Here is an 18,082-nt window from a genome sequence, read left to right on the forward strand (position 1 = left end):
GCGATGCTGGAACTGGGGCCTGCAAACAGTTTCCTTTGCCAGCTGGCACCGTGCTAAGCTCTGGCAGTAGAGGGTGCTGGAGGGACACTGCAGGAGGAACCGGGCTTTTCTTCCGGCTCTGGGTGCTTTGTCACTTCTTGTTCCTTCTGTACTTGGCCAGCTGATAGACAGGCAGGGGCATTTATTGCCAGCAAGTTTAACTGCCCCGCCCCCCAGAGGCAGCTTCCCAGCAGGTTCTGCAGACAGCCCAACCAGCTACCCAGTGAGTTCAACAGCCCCTCTGTAGGCAGCTTCCCAGAAAGTCCTAGGGATACCTCCAAGAGCAACGCAGCTGAGGCTCTGCCCACGTGGTTCCCAGTGAGCTGCCCTGAAGCCCTCACCAGTTTCCTAACAAGGTCAATGATACCCCCTGGGCAGGTTCCAGTTGAGCTCCAGGGGTATCAAAGGAGACGGTTAGTTTCTTGCTGGCCAGACCTGGCCTGTGGCACGCCTCAGCAAACCTCACCATGCAGTGAGCTGCATGGTCTGAATCTCAGACCCAGCTGGAGAAGGGAGGCTCCCCAATTTATTTTCTGTAATCGTTAGAGTTCTTCTTACCCCTTAGTCACCAATGTCCTGTTACTAGTTATCAGTTCTTTACATTAAACTTCTCCTGTTCAAGTTACTGTGAGGTTTCTGTCTCCTCCCTGGGCCTTAGCTATACACCAGTTCTTATCAGAGAGGCTATCAGATGAAAAGGGAATTGTTCTCTATGGCCTCTAAAGTTAGATCCATGACCAACAGGAAAATTTAGACTCAAAATAGGTAAGAACTTTCTCATGGCATAAACTGTTTAAGATGGAATTAAATGCCTTCAGCAACAATATGGGATTTTGATTCTGTTTATAAAATCAGGACAAAAGCATGAGGTAGGAAAGAAAAAATTGGTGGGAAAGTTTGCTTCTTTTTTTCTTCCACTGGTATTTTCCAAAGAATAGATTTACAGTGGAACCTTGGTTCTCGAACTTACTTTGTTTCTGAGGGCTGTTCAAGAAGCTAATGTTAAAAAACTGAGTTATTTTTTCCCATTAGATATAATGTAAATTGAATTCATTCATTCCAGACCCCCAAAGAATTCCCTGTTTTAACCTTTCTTATATACACTACATGCTTAATGTACTGTTTAACCTATAAACAAACACTTCTTTTCTTAAATTTATCAAACTACCCTCTACCAGCCTTAAATGAATCACTTTCAGCACTCGGTTCAGGGATGTCTTTCAGGTCAGAATGCAGCATTTTTGCTCATTCATATACCACTGCCTCCCAAATGGCTCTTACTAGCTAACTGCTTTTCCTTTATCCAAATCAACAACAGTTTTTGGTTTTTTTTACCTCTTCAATTGCCTGTGATCATTGTTTTTTTCAGGCCCTTAGCAACATTAGCAGACACTTTTTGTCATGCTGAGGTATCAGCTTGAAAATCCAAGTCTGGTTCGACCACCAAGACATTTTTTCAGTGAATATCTTGGTCGAGAACCAAATTGTTCACGATGGGAGGCATTGGAGAAATGAGGTTTGACTGCACTTCTCTGTTTCTTTTTGAGTCCCTGAAAAGGACCTAGTTCTTTTACATAATCCCAAATCGGAGAACTGAGAAGACGTGATGATTTTCCTACTGCTCAAGGGTGATCTTTGCACCCAATGGGGCTTAGTGCAAAGGGCATGAACTTTAAGATCCAGAGAAGCCTGTGTTTATTTCTGACTCCACGATTTGCAGTGTTGTGGTTCAGGCAAATTACTCAACTAATCTGAATTTCATCCTAGAAAAGTAGGGAGAATAACAGCTTTCTCATAGAACCAGAGATAATATATGTAAAGCACTTAGCACAGTTCCTGTTCCTGGGATAGAAAAGGCATACAATACATGGTTATAATAACATCGTATCACTATCTTCACAAGTGGATTCTTACACAGTCTTATGATCTTTACTTCTCTACTGACAACCCGAAGAGGTGTAGACAGAGGACATGTGGTGACCTCTTAGGATGCAGAAGGAAACAGTGTCATGGCCAGAAGTACTCAGGCCATAATTCCGTCATTTAGCTCAGATGGGGTATTTTTCCTTACACCTTTAAATTCTAAATGGAACAGTTGGCCCTGTATCCTGTGTCTCATCCTGTGGCTCTGTAGCTGGCAAAATAAAAATGTCCCCTTCCATTCACCATCAAAGAAGTCTGAAAAATAGGATTTTCACACACACTAAATTGATGAAAAACACACAGCTGAACTAGCTGACCCGGTAACTTCAGTTATGAGTTTTAGTCCAGCTCAAAGCAGGAAAAAACCTCCTTGTGTTAAGGATTTTTAAAAAATGTGTCTTGATTAACCGTTTTCTCCATGTTGGATGCCAAGGGAGATGTGAGCAAAGAGAATTTTTCTCCAGCTTGGCAAAGGTACCACCAAATGTTCAGGCTGAGTGAGGATGACCGCAGCCCATCCTGGCGGTCACTGTCACAAACACAACCACAGGTCCATGAACGAGTGGTGGGACTATCTCTGCGCAAACCTGGAGCTCACTTCAGGAGGGCTTGGCTGCTTGGTGTCCACCTGGCCCCCAGGATCCTAATCCCCACAGTTGCAGAATTTAGCTCTAAAGGAAGGTAGCTGCTGCTTCCACTTCCTGTTGCCTCCTCGGAGCTGACCATCCTGACAGACGCAGCCAATCCCATCCCTCCTGCTAAGAACTATGAAAGTTGCAAGGTTAAAAAGCTGGGAGCTCTTGAGATCAATTCAAATTTTAAACTGAAATCAGTTAAAAAAGAAGGCTGAGATCAACTTGACTGAAATGGACAATGGAACGGCTTCCTTCAAACTGAGGCCAAGGGCCAAGCCAAATAACTCCTGGATCCATCAAGCGGGGAACTGAAGAGTTGGGGAGCAGGAAGGCAGGGGCTGCCTTTTTGTTCTGACAAGGCTCAAAACCAACGTGACGAAAGCTCACTGGAAACTTCTGTTGCCTTGTCTAAGTATTTATTTAAACTTCAAACCAAGCAATTTAGACTTATATATAACCAAAAAGAAAAAAAGTATTTGGTTGGATTGGAAAGTGAAGAAAAAAAAAGGTGTGGGGCGGGGGGGAGTTCTGACTACACTAATCCTCCCAGCAGCAGACATGCTAACCACAATATTTATCTTAGTAAATGTAGAGAAAGTGAAAAACATCACTTCTGCCTCTAATATTTCAAAGCCGTGGATTTGTTTTTTAAAATACATATATGTTACTAATGCTATACACACACAAAAATCAGATGACTTTGCTGGCACGAGAGCCAGAGCTGACAGCCCCATTTACCAACTGAACAAACACCCCCCAGAAGATTAAACATGGTTCATGCTCTCCCCAAACAACCACACTGCCAGGGCCAGAGCCCTGACCTAAAAACTACTGTTAGAAAAAGGCTGGTCCAGTCTCTAAACGTGTCAAAATTAGGAGCCAAAATATTTCAAAAATAAACTAAACTCTTGGTCATAAAATTAACCAGTACATTTTAGTAGGGTCTACCAAAACTCAAACTGAACACCCTGCTCCGAAACCTAGCTTCATGCTATTGCATTTAGCTCTGTCAACGTGGGGGCTTGGACCAAGAAGGACGAAAAAGATCTCTCCTTTTGCATAGTTTGCAATGAATATCTGCCCAAAAGAAGGGACTCAAATTCACAATAAATAATTTACCTCAAGCCCAAAGTGGCTAAGCAAGATTTCCAAGAAGTCCCTTTTACATTTAGCACTGGACTTTGCAACTCTGCCTCTGGGCAGGAAGGGGGGCTGAGAGGCCCTCTGAAAGCTGGTGGCCTTTGTGAGCAGGAGCAAGTGCATGAGCTGATTGTGAACGACACCACCTGCTTTCTAGAGCCGAGGCATACACAGCCCTCCTTCTTAAACATGGCCCGTCCTGCCCTGGCTGGTTTGGCTCAGTGGAAAGAGCATCGGCCTGTGGACTGAAGGGTCCTGGGTTCAATTCCTGGCAGGGGCACATGCCCAGGTTGTGGGCTCAATCCCTAGTGGGGGATGTGTAGGAGGCAGCCGAGAAATGATTCTCATCTTTGATGTTTCTATCTCTCTCTTCCTCTCTTTCCTCTCTGAAATCAATAAAAATATATTTGAAAAACAAAAGCATGGCCCATCCTTTATCAATGAAGAGACTAATTAGCAATACAGCACCATCCAATCCACTTCATCTTGGGGGGAAAGGGAACAACTGTACTGATGAATCCAAGGCAGCTGTTAGAGGCCCTCCCATGCCCCTCCCTTGACACTCCTTTTTTGTCTTCTCTACCTGTTCCTGCCTATCAGTCTCCTCCTTCCTCCTTACATGATGACACCATCTCCCTTTTTGTTCTACCCCCTTTTCCCCTTTATTGAGCATTAAACAAAACAAAACAAAATTAGAAGCTGAGAAGAAAAAAGATGGACATAAAAATATAGTTAACAAAATTTTTTAAAAAAAGCAATGTGTTTGCCCAGCCAGTGTTGCTCAGTGGTTGAGCATCTACCTATGAACCAGTGGTTCTCAACCTTCCTAATGCCGCGACCCTTTAATACAGTTCCTCATGCTGTAGTGACCCCCAACCATAAAATTATTTTCGTTGCTACTTCATAACTGTAATTTTGCTACTGTTATGAATCATAATGTAAATATCTGATATGCAGGATGTATTTTCATTGTTACAAATTGAACATAATTAAAGCATAGTGATTAATCACAAAAACAATATGTAATTATATATGTGTTTTCCGATGGTCTTAGGCGACCCCTGTGAAAGGGTCGTTCAATCCCCAAAGGGGTCGCGACCCACAGGTTGAGAACCGCTGCTATGAACCAAGAGGTCAGGCTTGATTCCCAGTCAGGGCACATGCCCAGGTTGTGGGCTCCATCACCAGTAAGGGGCGTACAGGAGGCAGCCAATCAATGATTCTCATCATTGATGTTTCTATCTCTCCCTCCCTCTCTGAAGACAATAAAAACATGTTTTAAAAAAAGCAGTGCGCCTCAGGACAAAATGCAGGACCTTCATTTAAAATGCTACTTTGTTAACTCACACACACCTTGGCTCCCTAAATCTAAAAAGAAAGTACACGATTCTCTCAGAGAACAAAAATACCACTCAGTGAAACATTTTAAGTGTCTCAGGAGGAACTAAAGAATTTTTGTGAAGCAATTTCTGATTTGCCTAACAGACAGAAGCATAGTCTTCTTCCAGCCTAGACTACACATCCACTACTGGGAGTTTCCAGAGTCGACTGTCCCGACTCCAGTATAACCAATTAAAAGGGACTAGCCATACAAAGTGCAGATGCTACTGTCAGGCAATAAACTAGACCTTATCGGTGATAGTGGTGCACATTACAAACTCCAAACTGACTCCGTGCTCTAATCCATCAGAAACTTCCTGGCTTTAATAGGCTATAAAGGGCAGGAGCTTTGAAGTCCCTGGGATTAGGATCAGTAATAGACGGACTGAATGAGAAACTAAATGGAGGTGGGACATACCCTATGCATTCTGAATTAAAAACAAATCCAATTAATCAAATCGTCCTGGGCCCTAGCTGCCAGCCAGCAGATTGCAAGGGTGGCCAAGGCGAGGAACAAAGTGATTAAGGATGAACCAATGGGAACTGCAGCAAGTGCTCACTTAAGGAACTGCTTCGCAGTCTGGGAGGGCATGCTTTGCTGACTTCCCCAACAGAGGTGAGGCCATCCTTTTTTTTTTTTTTGAAGAGCACAGTATCAGAGCTGAGATAAGGAAGGAGAAAACAAATGCCTTTTAAACCGAGTTTTCATGTAAACAAATCAGCTGAGAGGGCTGAGGGAAGCTGAGATCTGTTTTCCCAAGGCCGATGGGCTTTGATCCTACTGACTCCTAAGCCCTACCACTGTGGCTACAGAACAAGCCATGGGCTTGGAGTTAAATGGGCCATTCTAGAACAAGAATGAAATGATTGATAACTGGGGTCAAGCTGCCTCAGAAATGGCATTATTGCTGACAAAGTGGAAAAATTCATTTAAAACAAAGGAGGCAATTAACTTGGCTAGCCATAATGGATCCAGCTGAAAGTTGTGCTAACACCCAAACCACCAGGCCTTTTCCTGAATACACCACCTCCCCACTCTTCTTACCTTCTGGGGGGCTTTTATTCTGATTATTCCAGACGACTAGCAGCTTGGATAGACTGGGCACCTTGGACACTTCTGTGATGACCCGGAAGAGACTCTCCACTCGGTCGTAGGTGAGGACAATGGCGGTAAAACCTTGAGACTGTGGTGGGATCAGTGGGAGGAAGAGTGGGTTGCTCACACTACCCCACTTCTGCAAGAGAATAGATTAGTGAGGGTCAGAGAAGGATCTACTAACAACGGGCTGGTCTCTTTCCCAACATCATCAATAAACCCGAACATGGGAGGTTTGGTGGCTTCTACCATGACCAATCCAAGAGCTAAGCAATTTTTCAAAGTCTTCCCTTCCTCAACATTCATACTGACTCTCTGTCATTCAGTTTGGTTCTGATACTATTAAAAACAGAGCAGAGAATTGTTGCAGCTGAGGAGAGGTTTCTAGCTAAACATGGCAGATTAAACCCATGCATTTATCTCTATCCCCTCCCCAAATCCACTGAAATGACAGTTAATAAATATAACATACGAATCTACATTGACAATGAGACAGGAGAAAGGAGAGCTGCTGATGAGCAATATTAACATGTTTCTCAAAGGGGCCAGAGAAGTGGCAACAGAGTAGGAGAGTGAGAACTGAAACCTAAGGACCTACAAAGGGGAAGCCAACAAGGTTCAAGGTCAAAGTGTTGAACCCCACAAAGGCTCAGGAGTTAAGCTCAGTGGGTACGTTGTGAGGGTAAGAGGAGGGATAGGGTTGAAAATAGGAGGACTGGTTAAAAATCACAGGAGTAACTGAAAAATAAAGAATGATTTTTTAAAAGTTTCAATTGGAAAACAACACACACACAAGACACAGATAGAAGCAGTGAGAGACCCAGATTCACAAGCTTTTCCTTCACCCACCACTCAGCCAGAACTCTACTCTTCTCCCCACGCCCGCTCGACAAGGAGGTTTATTCTCTGAGGAAACGGAAGCTCCAGACATGGAAACACAGGCACAGCTGAGAGGAAAATGCAGGTGAAAATCTATATTCTGAATGATGAGCACTACAGCCTTCTTCCCCTGCAGTTCCTAAACCGCAGGCAGCTGTGTGGTGAGCTTGCCACTCGTCATCTTACAGCAAAGCCTTCCAGGCAGTAAGCTGCCCTCATACAAAGAACTTCTGATTCAGTTTTTAGTGCTTCTCTCATAACCATGAGCAGATCCTAGAATCACAGACATTTCAAGAACATCTTCAGCATGAACAAAAGAAACCAAATGAACAAATAGAAGAATAGGAACTCAGGAGAAACAGAGACGATAGAAGCAGAAGGAAATGAAAACAAAAGCAACAAATTATATCCTCAGCGAGAGATTTTCCTCCATGAAAGAATGAACTGTTATTTTCATTTTAAAAGATCTATAAGAACAGGAGAGAACTCTTAGAATTTGATAGCTTATAACTATGTAAAAGGCAGAATTGAAAGATAAAGATGATAACATATTCCAGTATGGTGAACAAAAAGTCAGATGAAAAACAGGATAGAAAATACGACAAAATCTAGGAGGTCCAGCATCCATCTAACAGGAGGTTCCTAAAAAAACAAACCACAGAATAAGGAAAAAACAAAACTATCAAAGAAATTAAATAAGTTCTTGGAACAAATGACACGAGACACACAAATTATTCAAATTGAAAGGGTCCAATAAGTAATAGTAAAGTGATTTTAAAAAAAGACAAAACCCAGAACAGAACAATGAATCAAAAAACACAGCTATATCAAAGCACATCACTTCTGAGTACTGGGAATAAAGTGTAAAAAAATAAATAAATAAAGTGTGTGAATCCAGGTGATGAGCATGGGAGTTCGCTGGACAATTCTTGCAGGTTATAGCTCTGTAAGTTTGAAATTTTTAAAAAGTATATTTAAAAAGTAATGAAGGACATTCAACTTCTTTGCTACCATTAAAATAAGTAATTTTTATTGCAGCAAAGTAAACAAAAGTATTTTTGTACTGATAATTGGAAAATATTAAAACATTACATTTTAAAACAGCTCTATTGAAATAACTCATCCTATAAAATCTACTCATTTAAAGTATATAATAGTTTTTAATATATTATAGTTTTTTAACTGTGGTAAAATATAACATGAAATGTAGCACTGTAACCATTTGTAAGTACAATTCAATGGAATTAATACATTCACATTCATATGTTATTATGGAAAACCCCAGGACCTAACTTCATTTCTGCCAGAAGGCAGTTGAATCTGAAATGTCCTGCCTGTTATTCTGGCTGCTTACACTTCCCTAATGTCTTTTATAATCTGGGATTCCCAAGTTCCTCGTCAACCTCATCCATATCACTGATGGACACCCATCACCATGTATATGACAACAGCTGTCTGCCAGATGGAGCCATGTAGGACAGGAAACGTACACAAGCATATGGAATACACATGGGATGGGAACTCAAGGAGACTGGATGGTTTTCCCGGAGTCCTAATGTAATCAGGATATTAAAGCCAAAATGTCCACAACAGACCATAATTAGTCTGCATAGCTGAGAGACACAATTGGAAAGGCTACCTTCTTAACGCTGACTTTGTTTCCATGACATCACACGTTGAATTAAGCTGTAGGCTTAGGAAGGTGCCTGGATTTTAGTATTTATGCCCTAGCATCTGATTCATTTGTAGGAACCCCTTTTAGTTTTCTTCCCCAAACCTTATTCTTCATATCTTCCTGACTTTTATGGGAACTGAAGTCAGTAAAGCTGCCCTGTGCTCAAGTCATAATTAATCCTCAAGGTTTACCCTCTGCCATCACCATCCCAACCAACTCATCTACTACTCCAAAAACAATACTCTCTTATGCTTCAAAAACACCACTTAAATGGAAAAAAAAGATACATGTTTTTTTTTAATCCTCATCCAAGGATATGTTTATTGATTTTAGAGAGAGAAGAAGGGAGGGAGAGAGAGAGATAGATGGAGAGAGGGGGGAGGAGTAAAGAGGGAGGGAGGGAGAAAGAGAGAGCGAGAGAGAGAGGAACATGGATGTGAGGGACAAACATCAATTTGTTGCCTTCCATACATGCCCTGATCAAGAATCAAATATGCAACCTAGGCCTGTGCCCCGACCAGGAATCGAACCCACAACCTTTTGGTGTACAGGACAATGCTCCAACCAACTGAGCCACCAGCCAGGGCAGAAAATATATTTTTTAAAGAAGTGTGTAAAATAATTTAATGTGTGATGTTCAAAGAGTTAAGATTTACTGAGCACATATTTACGGAGTATTAAGCACCATGCTTTACATGTATTATCTTATTTGAGTCTGACAACAACCCCCAAGACAGATATAGTCATTATCCTCAGTCTATAGATGATGAAATTATAAAATCAGAAAAGTGAATGATGTCTCATTTGCTTTACCAGTCAAAGGAAGGGAAGGAAGGAAGGAAGGGGAGGAAGGAGAGAGGGAGGGAGGGAGGGAGGGAGAAAGAATAGGTGATGTTCAGGGTTACATAACCTCTATGTGACAGATGTTGGAAACAGCCCAAGCCGTCTGACTCCAGAACACCAAATGGTGGTGGTTCACGGCCCTTCCCCCCGCCCTCCTACTCTGAGCCCGGGGTACAGCATCACCATTTTACAGACTTTGGAAACAGGAACTGTGGGTTATTCCAGAGTTCATTATTTCTAGCTCTTCTCTGAGAAAAAAATGCTAGAAATTCTTTATCCTTGATAATAAATCTGCGCCAGTTAGCAATAGCCCACCCTACAACTATGATTTCAGAGGGTATAAAACACACCAACGATATAACACTGACACAAAGGGAGCACATACATTTTAAAAGGCACATACACCTCTGACACAGGAAAAACCATTTAAAAACCAACAAAATAAGGTCTGTTCTTGGGGAGCAGCAGGGAATGCTAACACTTGGATGCCTTTGTGACGTTAAAAGGAGAGGGAAATTCCCTGGGAGAGGAAAAGCTTGGTTTCAGACAAGGAATCCCCTGGGACTGAAACTGAGGCACCCCTGAAAGGCACTGCAGCTCTGATTTCAAGGCCCCGCCAGGCAGAGCCGAAGTCTCTAGCGAGACCACAGATCTCATCTCATCCCGTATGCCAGCTCCCTCGGAAGAGGATAGTTACGAAGAGAGGAGGAGAGGAAGGTACGGGTGGGTGAGAAGCAGACAGTTACTCGTCTTGGTGTTCAATTTTTCCACACTACTCACTTGCATACCAAACAGAGCTTGAAAACGAGAAGCAGGAAAAGGCCACCCACTGAGGAGACAGAGCATGTGAAGGAGCATAACAAGGACTGAAATCTTGCCATCACTCCCATAAAATACAGACACTGAGATGAACGTGGAGGCGACATCTAGCTGCTGAGCACACATTTGCTCTGATACAGGCTCCGATGCTTTACTGCAGGATACGCCCCAGGGTTGATGCAAATGACTTAAAAAAGGGGGTCAGCAAGCGCAGAGTCGGTTTTGGAGTCATGAGTCCTTAATCTGGATCCAGGTTCTTTCACTTACATCAGCAGTGTGACCTGGGCAATGTACTCAGCCTTCCTTACACCTCAGTTTCTGTATCTATAAAATCATGATAACATGACTCGTTTTCTAGACGGTATGACTTGACATTGTAATAATTACTTATATTAATCATTTCTTAATTATTATTTCACAATCCAGAGGTTGTTAATAAAAGTAAATAGGTGTACATGTAAAGTCCCTGGCATGTACAAACATTCGATAAGTGATAGCTAGTACTGATCTTGTGCGAGTAACAATTTCTCTGGGCTTAATTTTCTGGGCTTAATGTCTCAAAAGTGGGGTGCGCAGTAGCCTAAGCAATCGTGAAGTATATCCCAGCACCAAGAATTCTGAATCCTTCGCTGCCTTTATGTTATAATGCTTTTGGGTCATGGTTTACCTGGCTTTTCTACCTCACCTTCTCCAAATAACTGCTTTTCTTTACGATTTTCTCTTTTCCTTCCTATTTTTTATACTTTTACTATCTGGAAAGCTCCATGAAAGCAGGAGTCATAAATGTTCTAACACCCAGTACCTAGCCCAGTGCCTAGTGCTACTGAATAAAACCTTGTTTAGAGTTAGTAAATTAAACCCACATGATGCAGGTCATGTTCTTTCTGTTCTTATGTACGGATGTGAACAGCTGATGTACACTCAAATGAGTGGCATCATGAATTCTGAAATGATTTCCAACTCAGTTCATTCATTTGAAAGTACTTACCAAGAATCTTATTTGCTAACTATTCTGAAGAAGTGTAGGATTAGGATATTTAACAGAGTTCGACTTGGGCCCTGCCATTGACTAGTTCTAGTAATGTGTAAAGCTACTTCTGTGAGTATTAATTTCCTCATCAATAAAATGGGGGGGGGGGGAAAGGAGACATATGTAATACCCTTTGTAATACTTTAAGCAATAAAAAATAAATAAATAAAATAAAATGGGAAGTGTGGTAGCATCCACCTCTTAGGGTTTTAATGATTAAATGAGATTATGCATAAATACACTTAACAGAGGGTTCAACATAGACCTCCATGAATGGCAGTTAAAACAAACACAGAAAACATCCAGCTCTCCCCAGTTTGTATTCTCCTTGTCTGCTAAAACAACGGTATTAGCCATTCACAGCAATCATTCCTGCCAATGTTATTTCTGGTGCTCATTCATTCCGGCAACGTTTCCTGAGCACATACTGTAAGCCTAGAATAATGTTAGAGATGCAAAAATGAACAAATTCCTTCCCTTCAAAATGTTCATAACGTAGTGGGAAAGACAGCCGGTAAAAAGATAGATTACAGTGTAAAAGAACAAGTACTAAAGCAAGGACTAAAGTCCTGTGGGGACATAAAGGTCTCCCCAATCACCTCTGAGGAGGGAACTCCTAAGTAGTCTTCAAGGACAAGCAGGAGAGTGCTGGCCAAAGAAGCCGAAAGGCAAACTGTGCCGAACTCTGAGACATGCGTACAAGACGGGGAAGATTCCACCTTGTTGCGCAGTTGGGAGGAGGCAGGAGGGAGAGCAGAAATGAGAGAAACTCAGTCAGGCAGGATACAGCCACATCATGCAAAGCCTTGTATGACAGAAGTTGTTTTTAAGTCACATGATTAGCTTTTGAAATTTTCTTTTCCTGAGTACTGTTTGATAAATTTAACATTGCTACCTTTATGTTCTATTTCAAAAGGTCAGAAATAGGAAACACTGATCTGCAACTAAGCTTCTGTCAATTGCTTTTTCCCTCCTCAAACATAATCCCATTTGCCTCTGGAGCCCAGTGACGGCGTGGAGAAAGGCAGCTTTAATTGGGGTGTATGCCTTCACAGAGGCACTCCGCTCCACTGGGGTAAGGTCAACAAACTAACCCCCAGAGGAAAAAACCATACTGGAGAAGGACATTTGAAAACGGCATTTAGTCACCTCTGAAATACCTTTAAGACCTAACCCCCTGCTGGCTGACCAAAGAGAGTGTCTACAGTCTGGGACCTCTTGACCCCACTTTCTGCAGGAAATCAAGCAAATTTAAACCTCCATAATTTACTCAAGACTCTGACTTCTGCCAGGAAAAAGGAAACAATGCTGGCAATTAACTCTGTTGCCTGATTAAATTTCCATCATGGCAAGATAGGGCATGGAGCCAGGCGCTTGGGAGTAGAGACCTAAAAAAAAAGCGAAGCCCATCTATTGCAGCTGCACCTTTGGAATCGTGGTTATCAATACTCCTCTCAAATATACTCAATAAGCTGTTCACTCAAAAATGGAAGGAGGTACCAAGAGGAGAAGTGTGTATCATCTTGACAGAGTACCGGCATTTCGCCAAAATACCATATTCTCTCTTGCCCACCCTTTGCTTCTCACTCCTGCAACAAATATTCATTGTAGAAGCTTCAGTAAGAAATCCAGATGGTTAAACTGCAAGCGCATAAAAGTAATCCATAATAGCCATGGCAACAGTCAGGTCACAGTGCTCGCTTTAAAAAAGTTCTTTCCTATCGCTTATTCGGAAAGCCCTGGTGAATGAGCTAGTGGTGAGCAGACAGACTAGCGAGAGGGAGTTGTAGGTTCGGTTTTCAGGATGCCTCCAAAGAAGGCCTTGGGAGATGAGGCAAAGGGATTTTTCTCCTTCAAGAAAGAGATTCAAACTCCAACAACCAGGTGTGTCTTTTGGCAATCTCACACGAAGCAAGTTGTCCGAGCCCTTCCTCAAGTCCCAGTGTGCTTTCTTTTAGCGGAAAGGTCATGGTAGCCCCATATGACTAACCAAAGCCATTCTAGCCAAGGTTACCTACCACACAAAACTTAGAGGAAGGTGGAGAGCAAACGGCCTTTGCTAACCATTCTGAAATGTTCCTACTGGAACTACTTGAGGATTATAAAATCAAGAGTGAGGAAAACCACATTTCATTACCAACCAAAGGACTCTTTCAGTCTAAACCAAGCCAATTCCAGGCAGGAGAAATGAAGCTCAAAGCAAGATGATGCAAACTTTAATTCCCATTACTCACCATATCAGAGATTTTTTAAATGTCACTATGTATAACTTTATGTGACAAGAAGAGAAGCAAGCAGATATTTGAGTCAACCCATATTTGACTTAAATAAAGGTATTTTGCCTGAGCAGAAAAGTGAGAAGAAAGAGAAGACAGGCCTGTTGCACAGAAGCTTTTGAGTCCCTGGTAATGAGTAGCCTTACCTATCCCTACCTTGATAGAAAGGGCAGTTTTCTTGGTTGTTTTGAAGTTATCAACCCTTACCTCAATGTGGTTTCAATTATGAATTACCAGACTAAAAGGGGGGAAAAAGCTTTGATTTATTCTTTTTTGCTCCAATTATGCATGATGTGTTTCCACTGAAGACTTTGAAAAGTATTTCATCATGCCTCTCATCCTGAAGTGGTCAGAGGGCAAAACCAAAAAGAGCTAACCCTTTCATTTCTCCTCTAGGTTCAAACAGACTCCTTATCAATGGCTGTAAGGCAGGGCCTTTGAAGCAAACAGAGCAATGAAGGGGTTAAGCATTAGCATCATGTTACTAACGTGCACAGGGGTGGTGTCCCCTGTCCAAAAGGGTGAGATGATATTTATGTTAATGGTTACTGGGAGATTTGAAAGGGGCAGTCAGTAATGTGGCCCGTGCTGCCTTAACCATTAAACCCCTTGCAGCCCCAATGACTCCGCAGCACACTCTTCTGGGCGTGCACTGACTTGGGAAACTGCAGAACTGTAGAGATCTAACAATGTCTTCAAGGAGGATCAAGAGAGAAAAGATTCGGAACAAGTCTGAAGTCTACTTGCTGCATGATGTCCTTAATTCATTCCACCAACAAAAAATAACGGACTGTTCTGAAAAACAAGAATAACACTGATGGCTAAATCTCACTGACTTCACATTAAACAGACATATGAAAGACGATGAAATCGCAGGCTAGAAATCCCCTTAGTGCTGCAGACTCAACTACGGGAGAGAATAAATTATCAACTTAGAATTCCTACAACTATTTGCAGTAATCTGTTCATAAATAAGTTTTTTCATTGGTGGAGCTGGAATGTATCTAACCACATTTTACTGTAGTCACAGGTGCTGCAACTCTCTGACATCCCAAGAAACTGAGCCATAGAGTCTAAATCAGGGTCACAGGAGCAGGCCAAATAGCTCTATTATTAGTCTCTTTCTTCTAGGTGTGTTTAACATCTTTTCTTTTTCTCTCTCCTTCTGGAACTCTGATTACACATGTGCTGGAATTGTTCTGTTCCCCACTTCACTCCATGACTCCCTCACATCTCTTTGTCTCCGTGGGCTGTATTCTGAATAATTTATTGGAACCTAATAATCTAATCTTATAATCTGAAGATCCTTGCAGGTGTCTGCCTTATTTATGGTTGTGTGGTTTTTAACTGTGAGCTGCTCATTTTCCTTAGACCCTTTGTCTGTAAAAATTATTTAGGACCCAGGTTAAAGAAGAGTTCCTCAAAGAGTTTGTGTCTACTTCTGCTGGTCCCTATCACCTCAGGCCACTTTTAATCAAATTCTCCTCTCAAGGCTTATTTGGGCCACACATGTAGTATGAATTTGGACCACAAAGCCACGAAGGTGGCTTATGACTTCAGTTCTCAACATCTTGGTCAATACAGACTTACTGTTCTTTACTCTTTCTTTGACGATACAATCTTTTAGTTGCCATCCAGGAAGCCTGGGTTAGATCCTCCAGCTCACAGGCTTTAATCCTGGTCCCCTGTCCTCTGCTTCATACAATTATCAGGTAGAAGCTCCAGGTCATCAAACTTGCAAAAATCTCCACAGCAAAAGCTGGCTTTGGCTCAAAATCACCTCCCAGAATACCTCGTTTCACTTTGTTTAGGGAACCAACAAATGTCATCCTTTCATACAAGCTTAGCAATAGGCTAAAGCTGCTTTATAATACTTCATTCAGTATTTTAGTTCTGTTGGGAAGGTCATCTAATCTATCATAAAGCCAGTGACAGAGTCTTCTTATATTTATACTGTCAATCTAATTGTGTACTGTTGTGTTTTCTACTTAATTCTGGGGTCAAGATAAAAACAATTACTAAGAAAATATGGCAAAGACTTCATCAAAAATTATTAGACTTAATAAATGAATTCGGCAATGTAGCAGGATACAAAATTAATGCCCAGAAATCTATGGCATTTCTATACACCAATAGTGAACTTACAGAAAGAGACTAAAAAAGCAATCCCATTTACCATTGCACCAAAAAAATTAAGACACCTAGGAATAAACTTAACTAAGGAGGTAAAAGACCTATATGCGGAAACTACATGACACTGAAAAAAAGGTAGAGGAAGACATAAACAGATGGAAGAACATACCATGTTCATGGATTGGTAGAATCAACATCATCAAAATGTCCATACTACCCAAAGCAATCTATAGATTCAATGCACTCCCCATTAAAATACCAACGGCATATTTCACAGACCTAGAACGAACTTTCCAAAAATTCATCTGAAATAAAAAAACGACCCCAAATAGCTGCAGCAATCCTGAGAAAGAAGAACAAAGTAGGAGGGATCTCAATACCAGATATCAAGCTGTATTAAAAAGCCACTGTTCTTAAAACTGCCTGGTACTGGCACAAGAACAGACATATAGATCAATGGAATAGAATAGAGAGCCCAGAAATCGACCCAAACCACTATGCTCAATTAATATTCAACAAAGGAGGCATGAACATACAATGGAGTCAAGACAGTCTCTTCAATAAATGGTGTTGGGAAAATTGGACAGATACATGCAAAAAAATGAAACTAGACCACCAACCTACACCATACACAAAAATAAACTCAAAATGGATAAAGGACTTAAACATAAGACGGGAAACCATAAAAATACTAGAGGAATCCACAGGCAGCAAAATCTCAGACATATGCCGAAGCAATTTCTTTACTGATACTGCTCCTAGGTCCGTGGTCGGCAAACTGCGGCTCGTGAGCCACATGCGGCTCTTCGGCCCCTTGAGTGTGGCTCTTCCACAAAATACCACATGCGGGCGTGTGCACAGTGCGACTGAAACTTCGTGGCCCATGCGCAGAAGTCAGTTTTCGGCCTGGGCGAGTCTATTTTGAAGAACTACTGTTGGTAGCTCTGTTGACTAATGAGTTTGCCGACCACTGTCTAGGGCAGTGATGGCGAACCTATGACACACGTGCCAGAGGTGACACGTGAACTCATTTTTTTGGTTGATTTTTATTTGCTAAATGGCATTTAAATATATAAAATAGATATCAAGAATAATTCTTTGTTTTACTATGGTTGCAAATATCAAAAAATTTCTATATGTGACATGGCACCAGAGTTAAGTTAGGGTTTTTCAAAATGCTGACACGCCGAGCTCAAAAGGTTCGCCATTACTGGTCTAGGGCAATGGAAACTAAAGAGAAAATAAACAAATGGGACTACATCAAAATAAGAAGCTTTTGCACAGCAAAGGAAACCATCAACAAAACAACAAGAAAGCACACTGCATGGGAGAATATATTTGCCAATGTTATCACCAGTAAGGGTTTAATCTCCAACATTTACAGGGAACTCATACAACTTAACAAAAGGAAGATAAACAACCCAATCAAAAAATGGGCAATGGAGCTAAATAGATACTTTTCGAAAGAAGATAGAAGGAAGACCAAGAAACATATGAAAACATGCTCAAAGTCACTAATTATCCAAGAGATGCAAATCAAAACAACAATGTGGTATCATCTCACACTGGTCAGAATGGCTACCAGAAACAAATCAACAAACAACAAGTGCTGGCGAGGATGTGGAGAAAAAGAAACCCTCATGCACTGCTGGTGGGAATGCAGACTGGTGCAGCCACTGTGGAGAACAGTATGGAGTTTCCTCAAAAAACTAAAAGTAGAACTCCCATTTGACCCAGTAATCCCACTTCTAGGAATATATCCCAATAAACTAGAAACACCAATCAGAAAGGATATATGCACCCCTATGTTCATAGCAGCACAATTCACTGTAGCTAAGATTTGGAAACAGCCTAAATGCCCATCAGCAGGTGAGTGGATTAGAAAACTGTGGTACATCTACACAATGGAATACTATGCTGCTATAAAAAAGAAGGAATTCTTACCATTTGCAGCAGCATGGATGGAATTGGAGAGCATTATGCTAAGTGAAATAAACCAGGCAGTGAAAGAAAAATACCACATGATCTCACTCATTTATGGATAATAAAGAACATTATAACCTGATGATCAAAAAGATAGATACAGAGGCAGAGAAGCATCAAACAGACTGTCAAATTACAGCGGGAAGGCTGGGGAGTGTTGGGGGAGGGGGATAAGAGATCAATTGAAGGACTTGTATGCATGCATATAAGCATAACCAATGGACACAAGAC

The 18,082-nt window shown here is 41.6% G+C and overlaps 1 protein-coding gene across 3 annotated transcripts in view; it reads right to left on the reverse strand.

Moving 5' to 3' along the window:
* EXT2 (exostosin glycosyltransferase 2) overlaps nt 1-18,082 on the reverse strand; it is a 124,204-nt gene that overhangs the window by 36,384 nt on the left and 69,738 nt on the right. For all 3 annotated transcript variants that reach the window (XM_036326120.1, XM_036326119.1, XM_036326121.1), the window contains one exon: nt 6,163-6,352. In XM_036326120.1, coding sequence (XP_036182013.1) covers nt 6,163-6,352 — 190 coding nt within the window. The remainder of the gene's footprint in view (nt 1-6,162; nt 6,353-18,082) is intronic.

This window comes from Myotis myotis, unplaced genomic scaffold (genome assembly GCF_014108235.1).
Source record: "Myotis myotis isolate mMyoMyo1 unplaced genomic scaffold, mMyoMyo1.p scaffold_m19_p_10, whole genome shotgun sequence".
Lineage (NCBI taxonomy): Eukaryota > Metazoa > Chordata > Mammalia > Chiroptera > Vespertilionidae > Myotis > Myotis myotis.